At 41.9% G+C, this 19181-nt stretch overlaps 2 gene segments (V, D, J or C); one reads left to right on the top strand and one right to left on the bottom strand.

Annotated features, from left to right (window-relative positions):
* The first annotated feature begins 285 nt into the window (after window positions 1–285).
* Window positions 286–10280, top strand: LOC140461096 (T cell receptor alpha variable 19-like). The segment is given in 2 exon segments: window positions 286–420; window positions 9951–10280. Coding segments are annotated over 2 exon segments (465 nt in total).
* Window positions 10281–14210: 3930 nt separating this feature from the next.
* LOC140461095 (T cell receptor alpha variable 19-like) lies at window positions 14211–14928 on the bottom strand. The segment is given in 2 exon segments: window positions 14211–14554; window positions 14868–14928. Coding segments are annotated over 2 exon segments (405 nt in total).
* Between the last annotated feature and the right edge of the window lie 4253 nt (window positions 14929–19181).

Here is a 19181-nt window from a genome sequence, read left to right as displayed (position 1 = left end):
TCCTATGATCTGTACTCGATATCCTTCTTTACTATGATCTGCCTATACCACTCGTAAACAAAGCTTTTCATTGCACTGAGGTACACATGACAAATTGTCCATCAATTAACCAATCAAATAAATCGATCAATCAATAATACAGGACCTTGTCGAGGAGATTCTTTCTCACAATCGCTGGCTTCGGTCGCAGTGAATGAGGAGCACAGTATCCAGTTCTTCCGTAATTATACTACAACAAGCAACACTCCTTTCCTGTTCTGGTCCGGTCAACATTCCAGTGGTCCCATGGAGCTCCTGCTATGTAGAAGCAAATTTCGCCGGAACACATCGAAGTTTCACAGAGACTGGCTGTCCTCAGAGCTCGATCATGTGAACCACACCATCAACATGAAAGCGGTCAAAATAGAACTGGCAGACTCTGTACTGTACTACTGCGCACTGAGACCCACAGAGTCTCAGAACTGGGTTGACCCTGTGCAATCACTTTCAGAGAGGCACTAAGCATGACAGTGCGTGTCACGCAATGTTGAGATCAAGAGTGGATCTGAAATGGTTCCAGAATTCTCGGTGATTTCTGATATTTTTCATTTGAATGTAAAACTTTATTCGTTATAAATATATTATTGAAATAAACTAAAGCTGTCTGTTTAGTGAATGAAAAGTGAGCACATAATTTCAAGCCTTTTCTAAAGTCACAAAGTATGCCACGTTTACAGCAATGAGCGATGTAGAAAATGCAGCAACTATTTGCATCTAACAAAATTGAAATAATTTGTTTGGAGAAACAATGATCGATCATGTGATTCTGATCGGTCACATGAATCGCTGGAGCAACCTGAACACCATAAAACATTTTGTGCGATAATGAGTACTGCCCCTAAAGCTGAATGTTAACACTTTCAAAATAACAGCGGACAGATTCGTTGGTCCAGGATAATGCAGGCTTGCTTTCAAATACTAATTAGAAAGTGGGATGTAACTCACATCTGAACAACATTAACCAATTAAGCAAACGCAATACTGGCTGATTAATGAGTCAAAGTCATCAGTGAAATTCTCAGTCGCCAAAATTATCCATAGTGCTCATGATGCGTCACGGGCCATGTAGAGATATTGAGTTGAGTCTGGGTCAGTTACCTTTCAGAGGGTGGTGTGGATTTGTTGAGACAAATGACCTCTTTTCACACTGCAGGGATTCCGTGACGTTTGTAAAAAGTGGAGCTTTCTCGACCAGTGCTGTGGATATGTAGTCACAGATGGGCCAGACCATGTGAGGACAGAGGATTTTCCAAAGTACATCATTGAATCAAGTCAATCAATTGACAATGTTATCATGGTCATTTTTAGACACTCACATCCAGATGCTTAATTTTGTTCAATTCAGTTTTCATTATCTGCTTTGGTGAGATTCGAGTCCGGCTTCCCAGAACGTTAACTGACTTTCTGCAATAATCATCTAGCGATAATACTTATCAGTTGTCAACTCCCACTTTTGCGAACTTTCTCCAAAGTTTTCCTTTTCAAACATGTTTTCTGTTTCCTTTTGAAAGTTCCCATTGAATGTTTATTGATCAACATTTCAGGTAATGCATTCGAGCACATTTTAATTCGATACGAGGAATGAGGCATATCTCAAAAGCCAGTGTGTGGGATGCACATATCACAAGTGGAAATTCTTGGGCATAATACACGTCCTTCTTTATCGAGTATTCAAAGTATTATCATTATGAAGAATCTTTACCGATCCATTTCACTTCCACTTCCACTTGCAATTTTACTACAGATTTTAACTAATTACTTTCAAATGTGCGTTTGCCCATAAATCAGAATGGTAACACAAACAGGTTCAGATGTTGGAGAATTATCAAGTGCTATTTTCAAACTGGAAAGTTAAACCTATCACTTAACTTTCAGTCAGGAAGAAATCATAAACACAACCGTCTGTATGTTTCAGAGCTCCAACATTCACATTATGAATGTGATCACAACCTTGCTGAGAAAGGAATTTTAACTCATCAAGATGTTTGACAAACATTCACAGCAGGGCTCAGCATGTGCACGGTCATGGATTCAGTTGAGCACCTCCTAGATAGAAACAAAGACAATGTTGTCAAGGAGGAATCATGAAGATGTGACGACTATGTTAAAGGAGTTAATTCCCCATTCTGGCTGGAAATCCATTGACGAATGCCGGGAGTGGGGGGTGGGGGGGGATGAATGTTTGAAGTTCGTTGTGAACTTTTCTGAAGCAAAACGTTGAAGGACCAAATTTAAATCAGCTCATATTAGAATTAGCTTTGGTTAACGTGAGAGGGCAATTAGTAATGTTATACTTGACAGAAATGTCGTTGTGTACTTACATACCGCATAAGAACAATGAGTTGACTCTTATAGACAATAATATTCGTGTATTAGATGAAATTAGTATAAGAACTGTAAACTAACGAAACAAACACTGCGAAGTATCTTAATTTAACTGTGTATATGTGTGTATATATATATTTATACAAACACACACACATACACACACACATGTATATATGTATATACCATCACACTCGAAGTTGGCCAGGCAGTATGTGTTGACATTTTAGTTTTCTTCCGATGGTCTGAAGGTATGTTCTCCTTTGGTGGATATTCCCGAGTTACCATCTGACTGGGATTGTGCGTTGACTTTTATCCTTTTGAGTCGTCGCGCTTTTTTGGGAGAGTTTTGATGATCTGCCAACGGATTGATTAAGTTTTATTAACCTGACCATTCAGACGCAATCATGTGTTGGCACGTCTATGGCAAGGTGGCCCCTAGGCTTCCAATAGGGTAGGTGTTGGGTACACGTAACCACCTCCAAATAAGGGGGTAAGCCGCATCTCTGTCTCACGAATAAGTCACTGCTCCCAATTGTCCAGAGGGTGACATTCCATGGTGCCATTCAGGTCCAACTTCAGGTGTGTATTTCAGGGTCTGCAGCTGTCAGGTTTGTTTACAAACTGTCTGTGGGCAGCTGGAACTTGTCTGGATTCTGCCGCATATGGATGAGCGCAATCAATTTGGTCATGGCTAAGTTCGATTTCTCAGCATGCTTTAATCATTGTTCATTTTTTCTAATTCAATGGTAAGTTTATAACTGCCCATCTTAAGTTCATTATTTTAGCTGATGCTTCCGGCCATAGTAACCTTCCTCTGCAGAAGTCCTGTTGAGTAGAGAATATAATGTTGTGCAATTTTTAATCAAGATTCAAAGCGGCATAATTCAAACTGGAAATAGAGTCTGAACCCTGAACAATGCAATGTATGAAAATTGGAATCGCAAATTGATTATGAAGGATTGCCAAAATGAACAAAATGATTTGGTGGCACACAGGAGTTACTGAGAGTTTGAAGAGGTACTTTATGGTCTGTAATTATTACTTATTCCTCGAAAACAGAAGCATGTCGCTGGTTATATAATTCAACTGGCTAACTAAAGTTTGAAGATACCTATGTTGCATGGTTTGAAAAGCTACAAGAAAGAGCAAGAGGCGAAAGCATTGAAAGCAATTTCAAACTCAACAAAGGATAACCAAAAGACCGATTAAAGGCGGAAAGAGATGATGAATGGCATCTCAGACGAAGCATAAATGTGGACTGTAGAAATTGCTTACAGAGTTGAAATGAAGAAAAGCACAAAAACATACTGGATTGTTACCTATGCCATCAGCTCCAATAATCACAGCCTTATCACTAATGTGCAGTTGCAGAAGCGTGGCCGTAATATGTATTTCACAACTTTGCCAAGTGTCCTGCAACAGAACATTTTCATTCCCTCTACCACGTACATAGTAGTTGCATGGGAACACTTCACTCACAAGCCATATTTGGCTGTGTCTTGGACCTACATCGCACTCTTTCATGTTCACTTGGTCAAGACCCTAGAACTCTCTTGCTAACAACAATCTGCGTGCCCCAACTCATCAAGAGTTGCAGACATTCAAGAAGGCAGGTCAACACCACATTCTCCCAGTGAGTTCGGTTTGGTCAAAGCTGCTCTCCCTGGTTCTCTGTGCTGAAAGTGAGACATTGCCACCCTCTGCTCGTGGCTACACAGGCGATGTGTAATAATCTTTAGGGATTATGTCAGAGGAATGGCAGCAACGCACTGCATTGTACAAACGTACAACAGCATCTGCTTACACACTTAATCAGTATGGGAATGATAGTTTTGAGGAGTGTGAAACATTGTGTGCCATCTACAGCAAATGAATGTGCCTCGAAAAGACAGATTAAAAAACAGGAAGTCGTATCACAAGAAGCGTCAACACAGCAAACACTATGAACAGGAGACATCGAAATGCCAGCCCAGTTTTCTCTGTCAACCATAATACAAATGTTTTGTATGTCTAGTTTCTCAGCATTCAAGGAATACAGGTGGTAATTGTTCATCACAGTAAGAGTTGCAATCGATTGAGTTATATAACATCAGTTCATAATTGTTAACCTGCATCTCGAATATATTCATTTGCAGTGAAAACTTATTTATGTTAAGTACAAAAAGCCTGAGGCGGCCTCTTTGCGAATTTGGGACTAAAGGGCATGTAAATCCGGAATTTTGGGAACTTTGATAAATTCTTTGACGTTTCCGATACCTACATGAACTGCAGATGTTGCGACTATTCCGGCATTCCAATCATCCAGCTGTATTCGCAAGCATAAATACTTAAATTTCTTCTGTCATAGGAGATTTTTCTCGAGCTCTGTATTTGCATCATTATCCCTGACAATTAAATGAGATTCCCTGTTTCCAAAATGCACTGACTTCGCTTCAAAAAGTCGGGTTTGAAAGATGCTCCAGCGCCTAGATCGTATTATCCTGCTGCATGAAAAGTTTGAAATGTCCATCCCTCAGTTCCAGTCAAGATATTCAAAATCAGTTGGAGATATCTCTCAATGAAGACTGCTGCCTTTTGAGGAAGGACATTCTAAGTCTCACAATATTCTGTCAGATTAGTTATCCCTCATCGCTGTTTAAATGGATAGATTCATAGAGTTCTACAGCACGGAATAGGCTCTGTCTCACATTACCCACGCTGTCTGTCAACACTAACGCAATTTTCCTGCACTTGGTCCACATCTTTCTAATCCTTTCCTATCCATGAAAGTGTCTAAATGATTTTAAATGTTGCTAATGTACCCATCTACCATCTACATTGGCAGTTCATTCCACGTGAGTCCTACCCTCTGTGTTAAAAAGGTGGCCCTTCAGTTCATTGTTATTATTTACCCTTTTAACTAATAACCTCTAGTTCTTGATTCCCCAACCCTGAGAAAAAGACTGAGTGAATTCACGCTATCCACGCTTCTCATGGTCTGATGCACCTCCATAAGATCCGCCCACGCTCCCCTCAGTCTCCTACAATTTAAAGTCCTAGTTTGTCCAACCTCTCATTATAAACAGACCATTGAGTCCAGACAATATGCTTGTAAATTTCTTCTGCACTCTCTCCATTTTAATAAATCATTCATATAGCAAGATGACCAAACTGAACACAATGCTCCAAGTGCGGCATCACCAACGTCCTTCACAATTGCAACATAAATTCCCAATTTTCACTCAATTTCCTGACCGATGAAGGCTAGTGTGCCAAAAGTCATTTAATTGTCCTATCTAATTGTGACTTTCAGAGAACCGTGCATCTGAACACCAAACCCCGACGGTTGCACAGCCCCCGTTAAGGCCCGACCATCCATCATGAAGCTCTTGCATTGAATTGACTTTCCAAAATGCAAGACGTCACACATATGTGTATCAAATTCCATTTGCCATTTCTGGCCCAGTTCCCCAGCTGATCAAGGTCCTGCTGCAATTTCTGATAACCTCTTTCACTGTCCATGATACCACCGATTTTTTTGTCATCTACAAACGTAGTGTTCATGCCTTGTATATTCTCATTCAAATCATTGATTATAGGAACATTGCATGACGTTTCCAAAATGGATGCATTTAAACGAAACCCTATTATTACGTCATGAGTATTCGAAAATAGCCCTTGAGGAATTCCCAATCTGAGCCCCCTTAAGAAAATGTGATGCTTTCTGAAATGCCTGCTGCTTCATTCGACAGCAGGTGGAGCTGTATGATCTTCTTCAGAAGACAGGAACAAGCAGAGAACTTCGACACTGTAATTCTTTCAACAGCAAGCCAGAAGTAATTTCCATTGCACACGGGGATGGACACATGTATCCACATGCACAGACAAACACACACACACACACACACACACACACACACGCACAAGCGCGTGCACACCAACAGACAAAGATAAACACAGACACATACACACACATGTAAAACACACACAAAGGCATGCATATGAACACACAGAAAAGCACTTTGGTAGCCACCTAAAAGTACACCTATACACAGACAGCAACGAACATAAGTAGATGTGCAGACAGAACTCTGCATGGAAAGACACACACAGACACCCAGAGGCATGCACACACACACAAAAAAGCACAAACCTGAAGTATAGTACGACCCCTGCTCAATTTCATTTTCCCGCTATCAGTTGATCAGTTCTGACAGCATTTAGAACAGAGAACATAGAACATTGCAGTGCAGTACAGGCCCTTCGGCCCTCGATGTTGCGCCGACCTGTGAAACCAATCTGAAGCCAATATAACCGATACTATTCCGTTCTCATCCATATGCCTATCCAATTACCATTTATATGCCTTAAGGTTGGCAAGTCTTCTACTGTCGCCGGCAGTGCGTTCCACGCACCTTCTCCTCTCTTAGTGAAGAACCTACTTCTGTTATGTGTTCTTTATCAATCATTCCTCAGTTTGATGCCACGTTCCGTCGTGCTAGCCATATGGTTCCAAGGAAAAAGCTTAGATTAGATTACTTACAGTGTGGAAACAGGCCCTTCGGCCCAACAAGTCCACACCGCCCCGCCGAAGCGCAACCCACCTATACCCTTAACCTAACACTACAGGCAATTTAGCATGGCCAATTCACCTGACCTGCGCATCTTTGGACTGTGGGAGGAAACCGGAGCACCCGGAGTAAACCTACGCAGACACGGGGAGAACGTGCAAACTCCACACAGTTAGTCACCTGAGGCGGGAATTGAACCCGGATCTCTAGTGCTGTGAGGCAGCAGTGCTAACCACTGTGCCACTGTGCCATCGTGTTCCGCATTTGAAATAAAAACGTGCAGAGTATCACAGGCAACAGTTTCTTTGGGGGTGGGGTGGGGGCGATATATTTGTTTTCATTCAGCTGAAGCTCTCACTATCCACCCTCTCTAACCGTCTGCTTACCTTCTATGTCTCAATACGGGGTAGACCATTTAGGACAGAGATGAGGAGAAACTTCTTCACCCAGAGAGTGGTGGCTGTGTGGAATGCTCTGCCCCAGAGGGCAGTGGAGGCCCAGTATCTGGATTAATTTAAGAAAGAGTTGATTAGAGCTCTCAAAGATAGTGGAATCAAGGGTTATGGAGATAGGTCAGGAAGAAGATACTGATTAGGAATGATCAGCCATGATCATATTAAATGGCGGTGCAGGCTCGAAGGGCTGAATGGCCTAGTCCTGCATCTCTTGTCTATAGTCCATGTCGATTGTCATAATTAAGTCACCCCTCAAACTTCTTCTTTCAAACGAAAACAGTCTCAAGGCTCCCAGGCCTATACCCGTCAAACATCCCAACAAATCTTGTCTGATCTCTTTCCAAAGCTTCCACATCCTTCCTACAATACGGTACTAGAAGAACACGCAACACTCCAAGTGCAGCCATACCATTCAGGTTCCATTTCTGAAGCACCAGCATAATAAATGCACAGCATCTTCCAATAGAAGGCGATTTCAGAGATGCTTGCGTGGTTTTGGGTAGACAACATCAGTGACAGGTGGGTGCGTTTGAGTGTGTGTGTGTGTGTGTGTGTATGCATGTGTATGTGTATGCACGTGAGGGAGGTATTGATTTCAGAAAGATCACCCTTGAGGGCCATAATACAATGAGTTACTAATGTTGCTCTTCCAGTCATTACAGTACCCAGAACGGAAATGCATGTTCTCATCGCATCACGCTGAAGTGACACGCTGCTTCAAATCACAGACCAAGATTTTAGGATTAATATTGAGATCGTTTGCTTGTTTCAATAAGGCTGATCAAAGTTTGGAATACAGTTTCAGTTGAAATGCGTGAAGATATTACCCTGAAACCGTTGGGTTCCGCATTTGAAATAAAAACGTGCAGAGTATCACAGGCAACAGGTTCTTTGGGGGTGGGGTGGGGGCGATATTTTTGTTTTCATTCACCTGAAGTCAATTCTGGAGAGAAAATGTGCGTCACAAATCCGTACATTACCACTAGAGGGCAGAGTGATTCTGTGACAAATATTGAACGTGAGGGCGAAGTGACCTTACACACAGCGTGAGCAGCTGTTCTTGTCAAAGGCTTGGTACTGAAAATAAACTTCAAGACAAAACTTATTCCGCAACTTTGAAAGAGGGCAGCATTGTGGTTGACACGAAAACAGCGTTCTTGGAGTCGTTAAACCTTTTTTTCAACAAAACTCTTATGCCTTCATGTAGCTTGATGATGCCTCAAATTTACCGAGTTCTTTTCTTGCTTTCCTCTCTGATCCACATAGTAGAAACTAGAGAAGATGAAGTAAGGCAACTTGCACAGTGGACAATTGTTAAGGAGGCAGAAAAAGCTTCCATGGAGTGCTCCAAAATACCGACATCTGGCATAGTGCATTGGTGCAGACAGTTCCCGAACCAGCCACCCCAGCATCTGGTGATAGCCAAAACAGAAGCTAATCAACATGAGAGAATCTCCGCGTCAAGCAGTACAGAACAACAAGCACAATGTCCTAAGTGTGAGAGACACCAGACTTAATGACACCGCCATCTATCTCTGTGCCAATGGGGGCACAGTTGTTACAAACAGAGGGAGAGTCTGAACAAAAACGTACACCGCGTGGGAAGGCCGTAGTGCTGAGTATTAATGATATTATTTCAAAGCCCCACAATTCGATGTTAAGGGGAATCTGAAAGAGAAGGATCCTCAACTTATCAACCTACCAGTTATAACAGCTGCAGCTTTGATGAAGAAACACAATGCTCCAGGCGTCATTGTTACCGAGAGGTTATAGTGAATGTGAGCAGATCGAAGTTGAAATAATTTTCCTCAAGAATTGCTAACATTTCCGGTTCTCTGCCCATTGGTTCATTGTTGACAAAGGCATCCGGTGCGAATCAATGATTGTCAAACCCCTGTGTTCATCAGTACAACCAATCTGCTTCACGCTCCTTGAACTTCATTTCAGTTGGCCACAAAAGAAAGGAAATCGGTGAATATATTAGCCAGACAATGGGGTCTTGATAGGCTTTGAATCAATAATGACATTTGGCAGTTTTATTTGTCATTAGGCGAAGTCAGAGAAGGAACACAGACCACATTGTTCGAGTGTCAGAAACGGGAGTCCTGCAGTTAAGAGAACTGCTCGCTGTCGTTTTGAGAACTTTCTTTAGCCCAGGCTGAGGGTCAGTGTCTTTAAGTGTTTTGAACACAGTGATGATCTCCATTTTAAAAATGTGCATTTCAATTACTTAAATAGTTGAGTGGAATGTCGATTTGGCTGTATTATCTGGTAGGATTAATAGTTATCGACATTTATTTAATTTTACATTGTCCCATAGCAAATGTATCCACGGTATCTACACTGGATACATTGCAGCACCTGGACAAAATGGTTCACTGCCATATTTTCAAGGTGTATTATTGATGCATGCCAGAGTTGCCTGCAGCACCCAAATACTATAATATTTTTGGAAGGAAGACATGATGACGACAGGGACTACAGCTTTGACTGCAGGAGGTAGATAAGAATGTTGCACCACACGGAAATGAACAATTGTCTTGATGGGGTAATACCGTAAGGTGATTCTGTCTCACAGACACCGGCTTCGATCGCAGTGATTGAGGGGGACAATGTCCAGTTGTTCTGTAATTATACTACAACAGGCAACACACCTTACCTTTTCTGGTACCTACAGCATTCCAATGGTTCCATGGAGTTTCTGCTCCGGAGAAGCAAATTTGAAGCAAACGCAGAAAGGTTTCAAGGAGACCGGTTTTCCTCGGAGCTCGATGATGTGAACCGCACCATCAACCTGAAAGTGGTGAAAACAGAACTGGCAGACTCTGCAATGTATTACTGCGCACTGCGCCCCACGGAGACTCAGAACTGGGCTCACCCTGAACAAAAACTGTCAGGGAGTCACTGAACATGACAGTGTGTCAGGAAAACGGTGAGATCAGGAGAGGACCTGAAATGGTTCCCGAATTCCTGGAAAATCTGATTTTTTTTTCATTTGAATACATAACTTTATTCGTTATAAATATATTACTGAAATAAGCTAAAGCTGTTAGTTTAGTGAATGAAAAGTGAATACATGATTTCATACCTTTTGGAATGTCCCGAAGTGTTCCACGTTTACTGCAATGAGCTATGTCGAAAATGCAGCAACTAGTTCCATTAAACAAAATCCAAAGCATTTAGTGAGGGAAACAATGATCGGTCACGTGATTCTGACCGGCCACGTGCATCGCTGGAGCAACCTGAATACCATCAAATATTTTGTGCTGTATAGATTACTGTCTCTGTATTGTATGTTAGAACTTTCAAAATGGGGCAGACACCGATTCGTAAGGTCCAGGATAACGCAGGCTTGCTTTCAAGCACCAAGAAAGGGGGATGTAACTCAGACCTGAACAACACTAACAAAATAAACACACCGAATAAAGGCTGATTAATGAGTCAAAGCCACCAGTGAAAATCTCAGTTGCATGTGCTGACTGCTTACTGGGCTGTCTGGGAATGAACATTCTTCGCCAAACACCTAAGTTTGCTGATTGTTCCCAATCGTTCACATCTCATTATGTCAATTGTTTAAAGACGAGAGGATCCTATCCTCCCTCTGGCGACATTGAAGAGAAACCGAATACTATTATGACTACAAATTTCATTGGAGAAGTTGAAGTTGATCTGCCTCTTGGACTGCTGAACGCCTTGAGATGGAAGGAAACTCACAGTGCTGCTAGCAAGAGAGTTCAAGAATTTTGACTCAGCAACTGTGAAAGAATATATACTGCTCTGGGTAAGAAGGTGACTAACTTTGAGCGAAAGTTACAGGTGGTATTGTAATCCAAACATTCGCAATTTTCGAATCGATTTAGTGTATTCTTGGACATATGCCTCCTCCAGGGTTCTGTTCATCTCACAGTCTGGACACTTATCAGTGACAGCAGGGGATTTCCCTTGGGGTCATTAAACTAATGGATTGATACTGATACAAAAGCTTGATTTGCTGGAAAACCTCAACCGGTCTGGTGGCATGTGTGAAGAAAAATTAAAATTTACATTTTGTGTCCTGTGCTCCTTCCTCAGAATTGAGACAACATTTTCAATACAACCCCTATTTGAAGACATTGCTTGGTTGGTGGTGGGAAGGGCAATTCCATGCATGCATGGTCCGCGTACGTTACCATACACTAGCCTTGAATTGGCTGCTGAGGATTTGAGACTGTCACACATCTCCTGTTGGAATGTGCCTTTGCCAACTGAGAGTGGAGGAAAATGCAAAAGTTTTGTTGAGGTTTGTCCTGAGCAGCTCCATATGCACTACAGTCTATTCCCTCAGACGAACACCTTTATATCAAAAACATCTTGGGGACCCTCAAAACATTGAAAGACACACTTTGGTGTGGCCAAACCTTGCTCGTCATCCAGAACAAGGAATTGACCCCGATCGAGGTTTCCAAATTGTGATATTCCAATGACCAGGAATACATGCTACGATCCACATTAAAGATTGGAGGAGCTACTGCCAAGACACAGTCAGGAAAGACCAGCGTCTGAGGTCATCCTGCTGAAGGTAAATGAGGGTCCATTCAGTTATCGTACTCTCCGAGTGTGTCAACTATATGTAGATTGTACTGTTGCATGTGCAAGAGAGGTCTTTGATTTTGTATATAATCAAACACGATTGTTGTATGTATTAACTTGATTTGCAACTGTGCAGAACTGAACGTTTTTTTTGGTTCAATTTATATGCACAAAGAGATCTGTTTCATGAATAAACTATATTTTTGAAATTAAAAGAAGTTAAATCAAAGCGTGATTATTGCTTATTGAGAATTTCACCGAACACCCTGCTGTGGCGACATGAACCAAAGTCAAAAGTGTGGCACGAGAAAAGCACAGCAGGTCAGGCAGATCAGGAGAGTCAACGTTTCGAGCGAAAGCTCTTCATCAGGAATGATGCTTTCACGTCCGACTTGAAGTAAAGTCAGACATGGCAATGATCGAAGGTCTCTGCAAAGACTGTTTTATATTCACAAATAAACAGGTGAAGTTAAATCATAAAGTGCTACCATTGCATAGGAATGGTACGATCATGTAATCGTTGAGAAATGGGAAATAAAATCAGAAAGAATAGAAGCTATAGAGCTTCAGCAAATCTTGCAAGATCTGTCAAAAGAAAGTAGTGTTAACGTTTTGAGTCTGATATGACTCCTCTTCAAAATGTTTCCTTCTCAACTTTTGCGGCAATGGTTGGGAGAACGCATCGTTAACACCAATGTTCTCCATGCTACTGAGGTGCATTGGTGAAAATTAATTCCGTATAATCTGATCTCCCAACCTTCACTCTGTCGGTGTAAACTGAAAGCCAGAGGTGTGACATTGACAATCTCAATTTTATTATTCCTCTCATCATTCTCAACTGTTCGCGTCTGAATTGGATGCATTTTGCTCTTTCAAGTCTATCCCCAACTTCGAGCGGATATATCCCTGTCCAACCATTCCAGAAATATTTCATTCAAAGTATTGAGTACAGGAGTTGGGGGGTCATGTTGCGGCTTTACATGACATTGGTTAGGACACTGTTGGAATATTGCATGCAATTCTGGTCTCCTTCCTATCGGAAAGACGTTGCGAAATGTGAAAGGGTTCAGCAAAGATTTACGACGATGTTGCCAGGGTTGGAGGATTTGAGCTACAGGAAAAGGCTGATCAGGCTGGGGCTTTTTTTGCCTGGAGCGTCAGAGGCGGAGGGGTGCACTTATAGATGATTACACAATTATGAGGGATATGGATAGGGTAAACAGGCAAAGTTTTGTTTTCGCTGGGGTCGGGGAGGCCAGAACTAGAAGGCATAGGTTTAGGTCGAGAGGGGAAAGATATAAAAAAGACCTAAAGGGCAACTTTTTTCATACAGAGGGTGGTACGTGTATGGAATGAGCTGCCAGAGGAAGTGGTGGAGGCTGGTACAATTGCAACTTTTAAGAGGCATTTGGATGGTAGACGAATAGGAAGGGTTTGGAATGATATTGGTTGGGAGCTGGCAGGTGGGACTAGATTAGGTTGGGATATCTGGTGAGTATAGATGGTTTGGACCGCAGGGTCTGTTTCCATGCTGTACATCTCTAGGACTCTAAATAGTTGTAATATGAAATACCAATTTACAGTGGCACTGAAGCATGTGCAGTGACTGTCGAAACCATTGTAGGAACCAGAGTTTACATCTCTCAATGTCAAAGACATTTACATACATTAGGACAAATATCTACAATATTAAATTCTGCCGTGAGATTATTATCAAGACAGGAAGCTAATGAACAAACATTAGTTCGGCAATACTCTATTGCACGGGAGAAGTGAGCTGCAGGTTCCTGGAATAGCTAATGGATGAACAAAAACCAGACCGAGGACAAAAGCCAAATTGAAATATATCAGGAAGAATGATAGGATTGCTTTTGGATATTGGACGCATCATACAACACTGATCGAAGTCAAGTTTCTGCTGTCATTTTATTGTGTGCCGCAAATAGTTCAGAAGCTGATCTTTCATGATTTCTGGTGTGCACCTCCTTCACTGGCTGGAGCACAATGCCAGATATTTCTAACAGTAATTCTATTGCAAGCCCTTTCATTTGCACAATGGCATAAATTCTCTGAAGGCATGTTTGCTTTTTACTCAAATGTATTCAGCAAAAATTGAGGGGCGAGATCCTTCACGGATGCTGTACCCATTGACCACTCTGTGTTAATTTCGTTTTATATGAACTTGGCTCATTCTGGTATAAAGGCAGGTCGTAAATGCTACTCTCGACTCGACTAGTCACACTTTGCACTTTATTCCATTGGGCCGCTGTTATTGAACGAGGCTCAGCCTGGTTCCTGTCACTGTGTCTCTCAGTCCGCAGTAATATACTGCGCTGTCAGACACCTGCAGCTCATAGATGGAAAAATTCCCCTCATTTTTTGACTTGTCCAAAGATGCAGAAAATCGATCGGACACCCCTTCTCCTCTGATGATCCTGTCAAAGTTGTCAACGTAGATTAAGAATATTGGAGATTTCCCTGGGTTCAGACGGTACACTTGCAAAGTATACGTGATATCTGTGGTCGAATATCTGAAGTGAATGGTTACTGAATCTCTTTCAAATTGTATCACTGTAACAGGCTTCTGTGAGATCGAATCGGCATAATTAACACCTGTGCAAATATAGAAAGAAAGTGACATTAAAATGAAGATCACTGTGAATGTTATCGAGTCAACGCACATACTGTAATAGAGGAAAATACAGAGAATTCGAAGATTGCTATATACATTTTACCGAGAAGGGAATATTTTACAACTCAGAAACGTGCCTGTTAAGAGCGTTGCAGTAGTGAGAAATGAGTAAATAGTAAGAGTCGACATATTTGCGGAGCAGATGGCAGGTGAGCTCAAAGAGAATTCAAGTTGATTCTTTTGAGCTGGCGGTCAATGGTGTGTCATATCCGGTCTCGCTGCCGAATGGTTCACCTCTGTCAGAGTCACCATATCGCACCCAATCGGCCAGCAACCGCTTTATTCTCCAGTCCATGACGTCCAAGTGTTGACTGCATGAAATCCACTGGGAAATAGGGGAGGCCGTTTGCTCCGTCCAACCTGCTCCACTAATGAACAATATGGTGTTTGATTCATGTAATTTCCAAATTCTGGCAGCCTACTCAAATCTCATCTGTCTTTTTGATGCATCAATATACCAATATTGAACCAAAATGTCCTCCACCCCAGGGCAAGAAATACTTGCTGATCACTGAATAAAGCTGATGGGAGCACTAACTTCAATTCTCCTCTTTAACAAAGTCAGTCCTTGTCACTAATGGTAAATATTTAATACTGATTGAATTCAAGATCAGGTAGTTCTGCTGTAATTGTGCAAGGTGTTGGTGAGTCCATACCGGGAGTATTGTGCGCAGTTCTGGACTCCATATTTGAGGCTTAATTTACTAATTTTGGAGACGGTGCAGAGGATGTTCGCCAGAATGATTGCACGGAGAGGGGGGTTACCCGAGGAAGAGACGTTGATCCGCCTGGGACTGCACTCGCTCGAATTTTGAAGAATGAGAAGCGACCTTGTGGAACGTATAAATTTATGAAAGGGATACATGTGTTAGATGGAGACAAGTCATGTCCTCTGGTGGGTGAGACGAGGACGAGAGGACTTGGCCTCAAGATTACTGGGAGTGGATGTAGGGGAGCTTAAAGGGAGGAACTGCATTTACATTTTAAAAGTTTCAACGCATCAAACACCCCACCAACCATATTTCAGATTATATCAGTTTTCAAAGATACTCTGGCAGCAATTGTGAAACTTTTAGCAGTGAGAATTGATTAAGTTACTTGCTGTAGACATCTTCTCACGATCGTGATGAATTGTAACAGGATGACAGCATTCACCCTTTCGAACCGTATTTGCAAATCAATTTGATGCATCCAAAACACACACACACAGTGGCAATATGGAGAACGACAAATGCATCACTGAAGGTCGGACAGTATGCGTTGATCAGCAGGAGATGTACTTGGGCACCAATAATCTTAGGCCATGTGACTTCCTAAGATGTGGAGACAATACCGAGGATTGTGAGAGCAAATCCCTCTTGATTGCATACAATGGCGTGGCTACCTCTGCTCAAACTGTCCTGCAGGTGTGACGGGACATGCCCAGGGAGTGTGATCATTGTGTCTCAGATGTTGTCTATCAGATATGTTTCCACAGTTATGAATCTGTCAGGCTAATGCTTGACTAGTCTGTAAGACAGCTCTCCAACTTTGGCACTACTTCCCCAGACGTTCGAAAGGACGACTTTGCAGAGCCCACATTACTCTTTTTGCTGTTTTTTTTTTCGGATGCCTCACTCGATTTCATGTGGATCATGCCATTGCATGCCTTTCTTGAGACTTCAAAGAGATCGATAGATTTTGGTGGCATGATGGCTCAGTGTTACTGCTGCCTCACAGCACCAGTGACTGGCATTCAATTATATCCTCGGGCGCCCGTCTGCATAGAATTTCCCGTGTTTGTGTGGTTTTCTTCCGGGTGCTCTGGCTTCCTGCCACGATCGAAATATGTGCAGATTCGGTGAATTGGACATGCCAAAAATTGTCCATTGTGCTCAAGGATGTGTCACGGGTGATGTAGAGTTATGGGGTAGAGTCTGGGTTGGTTACTTTTCAGAGGGTGGTGTGGATTTGTTGAGTCAAATGGAGGGATTTGCACACTGCAGGGATTCCATGACATCTATAAAAAGAGTAGCTTCCTAGACCAGTGCTGTGGATCTGTAGTCACAGATGTGCCAGACCAGATGAGGACAGAGGATGCTCTGAAGTACATTATTGAATTACATATATCAATTGACAATGTTGGCATGGTCATTGTTAGAGTCTCCCATACAGATGTTCAATTTTACTCAATTCAAATTTTATCATCTGCTTTGGTGGGATTCGAATCCCGTTTCCCAGAACATTAACAGATTCTCTGCAATAATCATCTAGCTATAATACTAATAGGTTAACTAATCCCACGTTTGTGAACTTTGTCCAACGCTTTCCTTTTCAAAGATCCTTCCCATTTCCTTTTGAAAGTTCCCATTGAAGGTGTATTGATCATCATTTCAGGTAATGCATTCCAGCTCATTTTAATTCGTTGGAAGGAATGGGGCAAAACTCAAAATTTAGTGTGTGGGATGCACATAGCACAAAAAGAGGAAGTTCTTGGGTACAGTGCAGGTCCTTCTTCATCGAATATTCAAACAATTATCATTGTGAAGAAACTTTACAGATCCATTTCACTTACACTTCCACCTGCAATTTTACTACAGATTTTAACTAATCACTTTCAGATGTGCTTTTGCACACAGAGCAGGAAGGTAATACAAACAGGTTCATGTGTTGGAGAATTGTCAAGTGTCATTTTCAAACTGGAAAGTTAAGCAGCCACTTTACTTTAAGTCAGGAACAAATCACAAACACAACTGTCTATGTGTTTCAGATCTCCAGCATCCAGAATTATGTTTCATATTATGAATGTGAATGCAGCCTACCTGAGAAAGGAATTTTAACACATCGGGACGTTTGACAAACATTCACAGCAAGGAGATACGATGGTCAACCTGTGCGTGGTCATGGATTCAATTGATCACCTCCAAGACAGACACAAAGACGATTTTGTCAAAGAGGAACCAGGAATATGTGAGGACTGTGGCAAGGGATTCAATTACCCATCCTCGCTGGAAATCTATTGACGAAATCTATGGGAGAAAAATTTCTCGAGTTCGCTCTGAACCTTTCTGAAGCAAAACGTTGAAGCATCAATTACAATCAGCTTGTTTTAGGAATAACATTGGTTGAAGTAAGAGAAAAAAAATAATAAGGTTGTACCTGCCAAACAGCGTGTTTGAGTTCTCGTGTACAGCAAAAGAACTGTGAGTCGACTCTTATAGAAAATGGTATTCGTTTATTGGACATAATTACCATGAGAACCACAAGCAAATGAAATAACACAATGTCCTATCTTATGCTTTAATTTAAATTTGTATGCTCGCATACCACCACAATCAAACTTGGCCAGGCTCCATGTGGTGATGATTCCGTTTTCTTCAGATGGTCTTTTAGATGCATTCCCTTTTGGTGGTTATTCTCGAGTTACCATCCTGAGTGGGGTTTTGTGGTGACTGCTCTCCTTCCGAGTCTTCGCGCTCTTTTGGGCGGATGTTGAGGATCTGCCAATGGATTCGTCAGGTTCGATGAGCCTGATTGGTCAGACCCAGACACTTGTGTTCACGTTGATGGCAGGGTAGCCCTGAGGCGTCCAATGCCGTAGTTGTTGGGTGCACGTTACCTCCTCCAAATAAGGGTGCTGGGTGCCTCTCTGTTTAGCGAAAGACTCACTGCTCCCAATTGTCCCGAGGGCGGCATTCCATTATCTTATCCAAATCCAACTTCAGTTGTGTATTGCAGTGTCTGCAGCTGTCAGGTTTGTTTTCAAAACTTCTGTGGGTAGCTGCAGCTGGTATGAATTCTGCATCATGTGGTTTAGCACCGTCACTTTAGTCAAGGCTCAGTTCGATTTCCCAGCACGCTTTAATCATTGTTAATCTTTTGTAACTCCATGCTCAGTGTATTAGTGTCATCATCAGTTCATGATTTCAGGTGGCGCTTCCGGCCACAGTAACCTTGCTCATCAGACGTCCTGTTGAATAGAGTTCATAATGTCGTGCAATTTTTAATCAAGATTCAAAGTGACATCATTCCTACGGCAAATAGAATCTCAAATCTGAACAATGGAAACTATGAAAATTGGAGTGGCAAATTGTTTATGATGGATTGCCAAAATACGCAAATTATTTGCAAGTACACAGGCAGTACTGAGTGATTGAAGAGGTATTCTATGATCTGTAATTATTATTTGTTCCACAAAAACAGCGATGTGCAGCTGGAAAATTAAATCAGCTATGGCTAGCGAAAGATTGAAGATATGTATACAAGGCTGCAAAAAAGTGAGACGCCAAATGATTGAAAATAATTTAGAATTCAATAAACGATTGACCAAAAGACTGATTAAATGGCAAAGGAGATGTATGGAATCTCAGAAGAATCATAAAAATGATCGATATAAATTGCTTACATAGATGAAATGCAGAACAGCACTAAAACATGGTGGATTTTCACCGAGGCCATCAGGTCCAATATTCACTGCCTTTTCACGAATGCACAGTTGCAGAAGTGTGGCCGCAGTAATTCGCCAAGTGTCCTGCAAAAGAGCATTCCCATGCTCTCACCACTTAGAAA

The sequence above is a fragment of the Chiloscyllium punctatum genome, chromosome 36 (genome assembly GCF_047496795.1).
Source record: "Chiloscyllium punctatum isolate Juve2018m chromosome 36, sChiPun1.3, whole genome shotgun sequence".
Lineage (NCBI taxonomy): Eukaryota > Metazoa > Chordata > Chondrichthyes > Orectolobiformes > Hemiscylliidae > Chiloscyllium > Chiloscyllium punctatum.
This window is presented reverse-complemented; position numbering and strand designations above follow the sequence as displayed.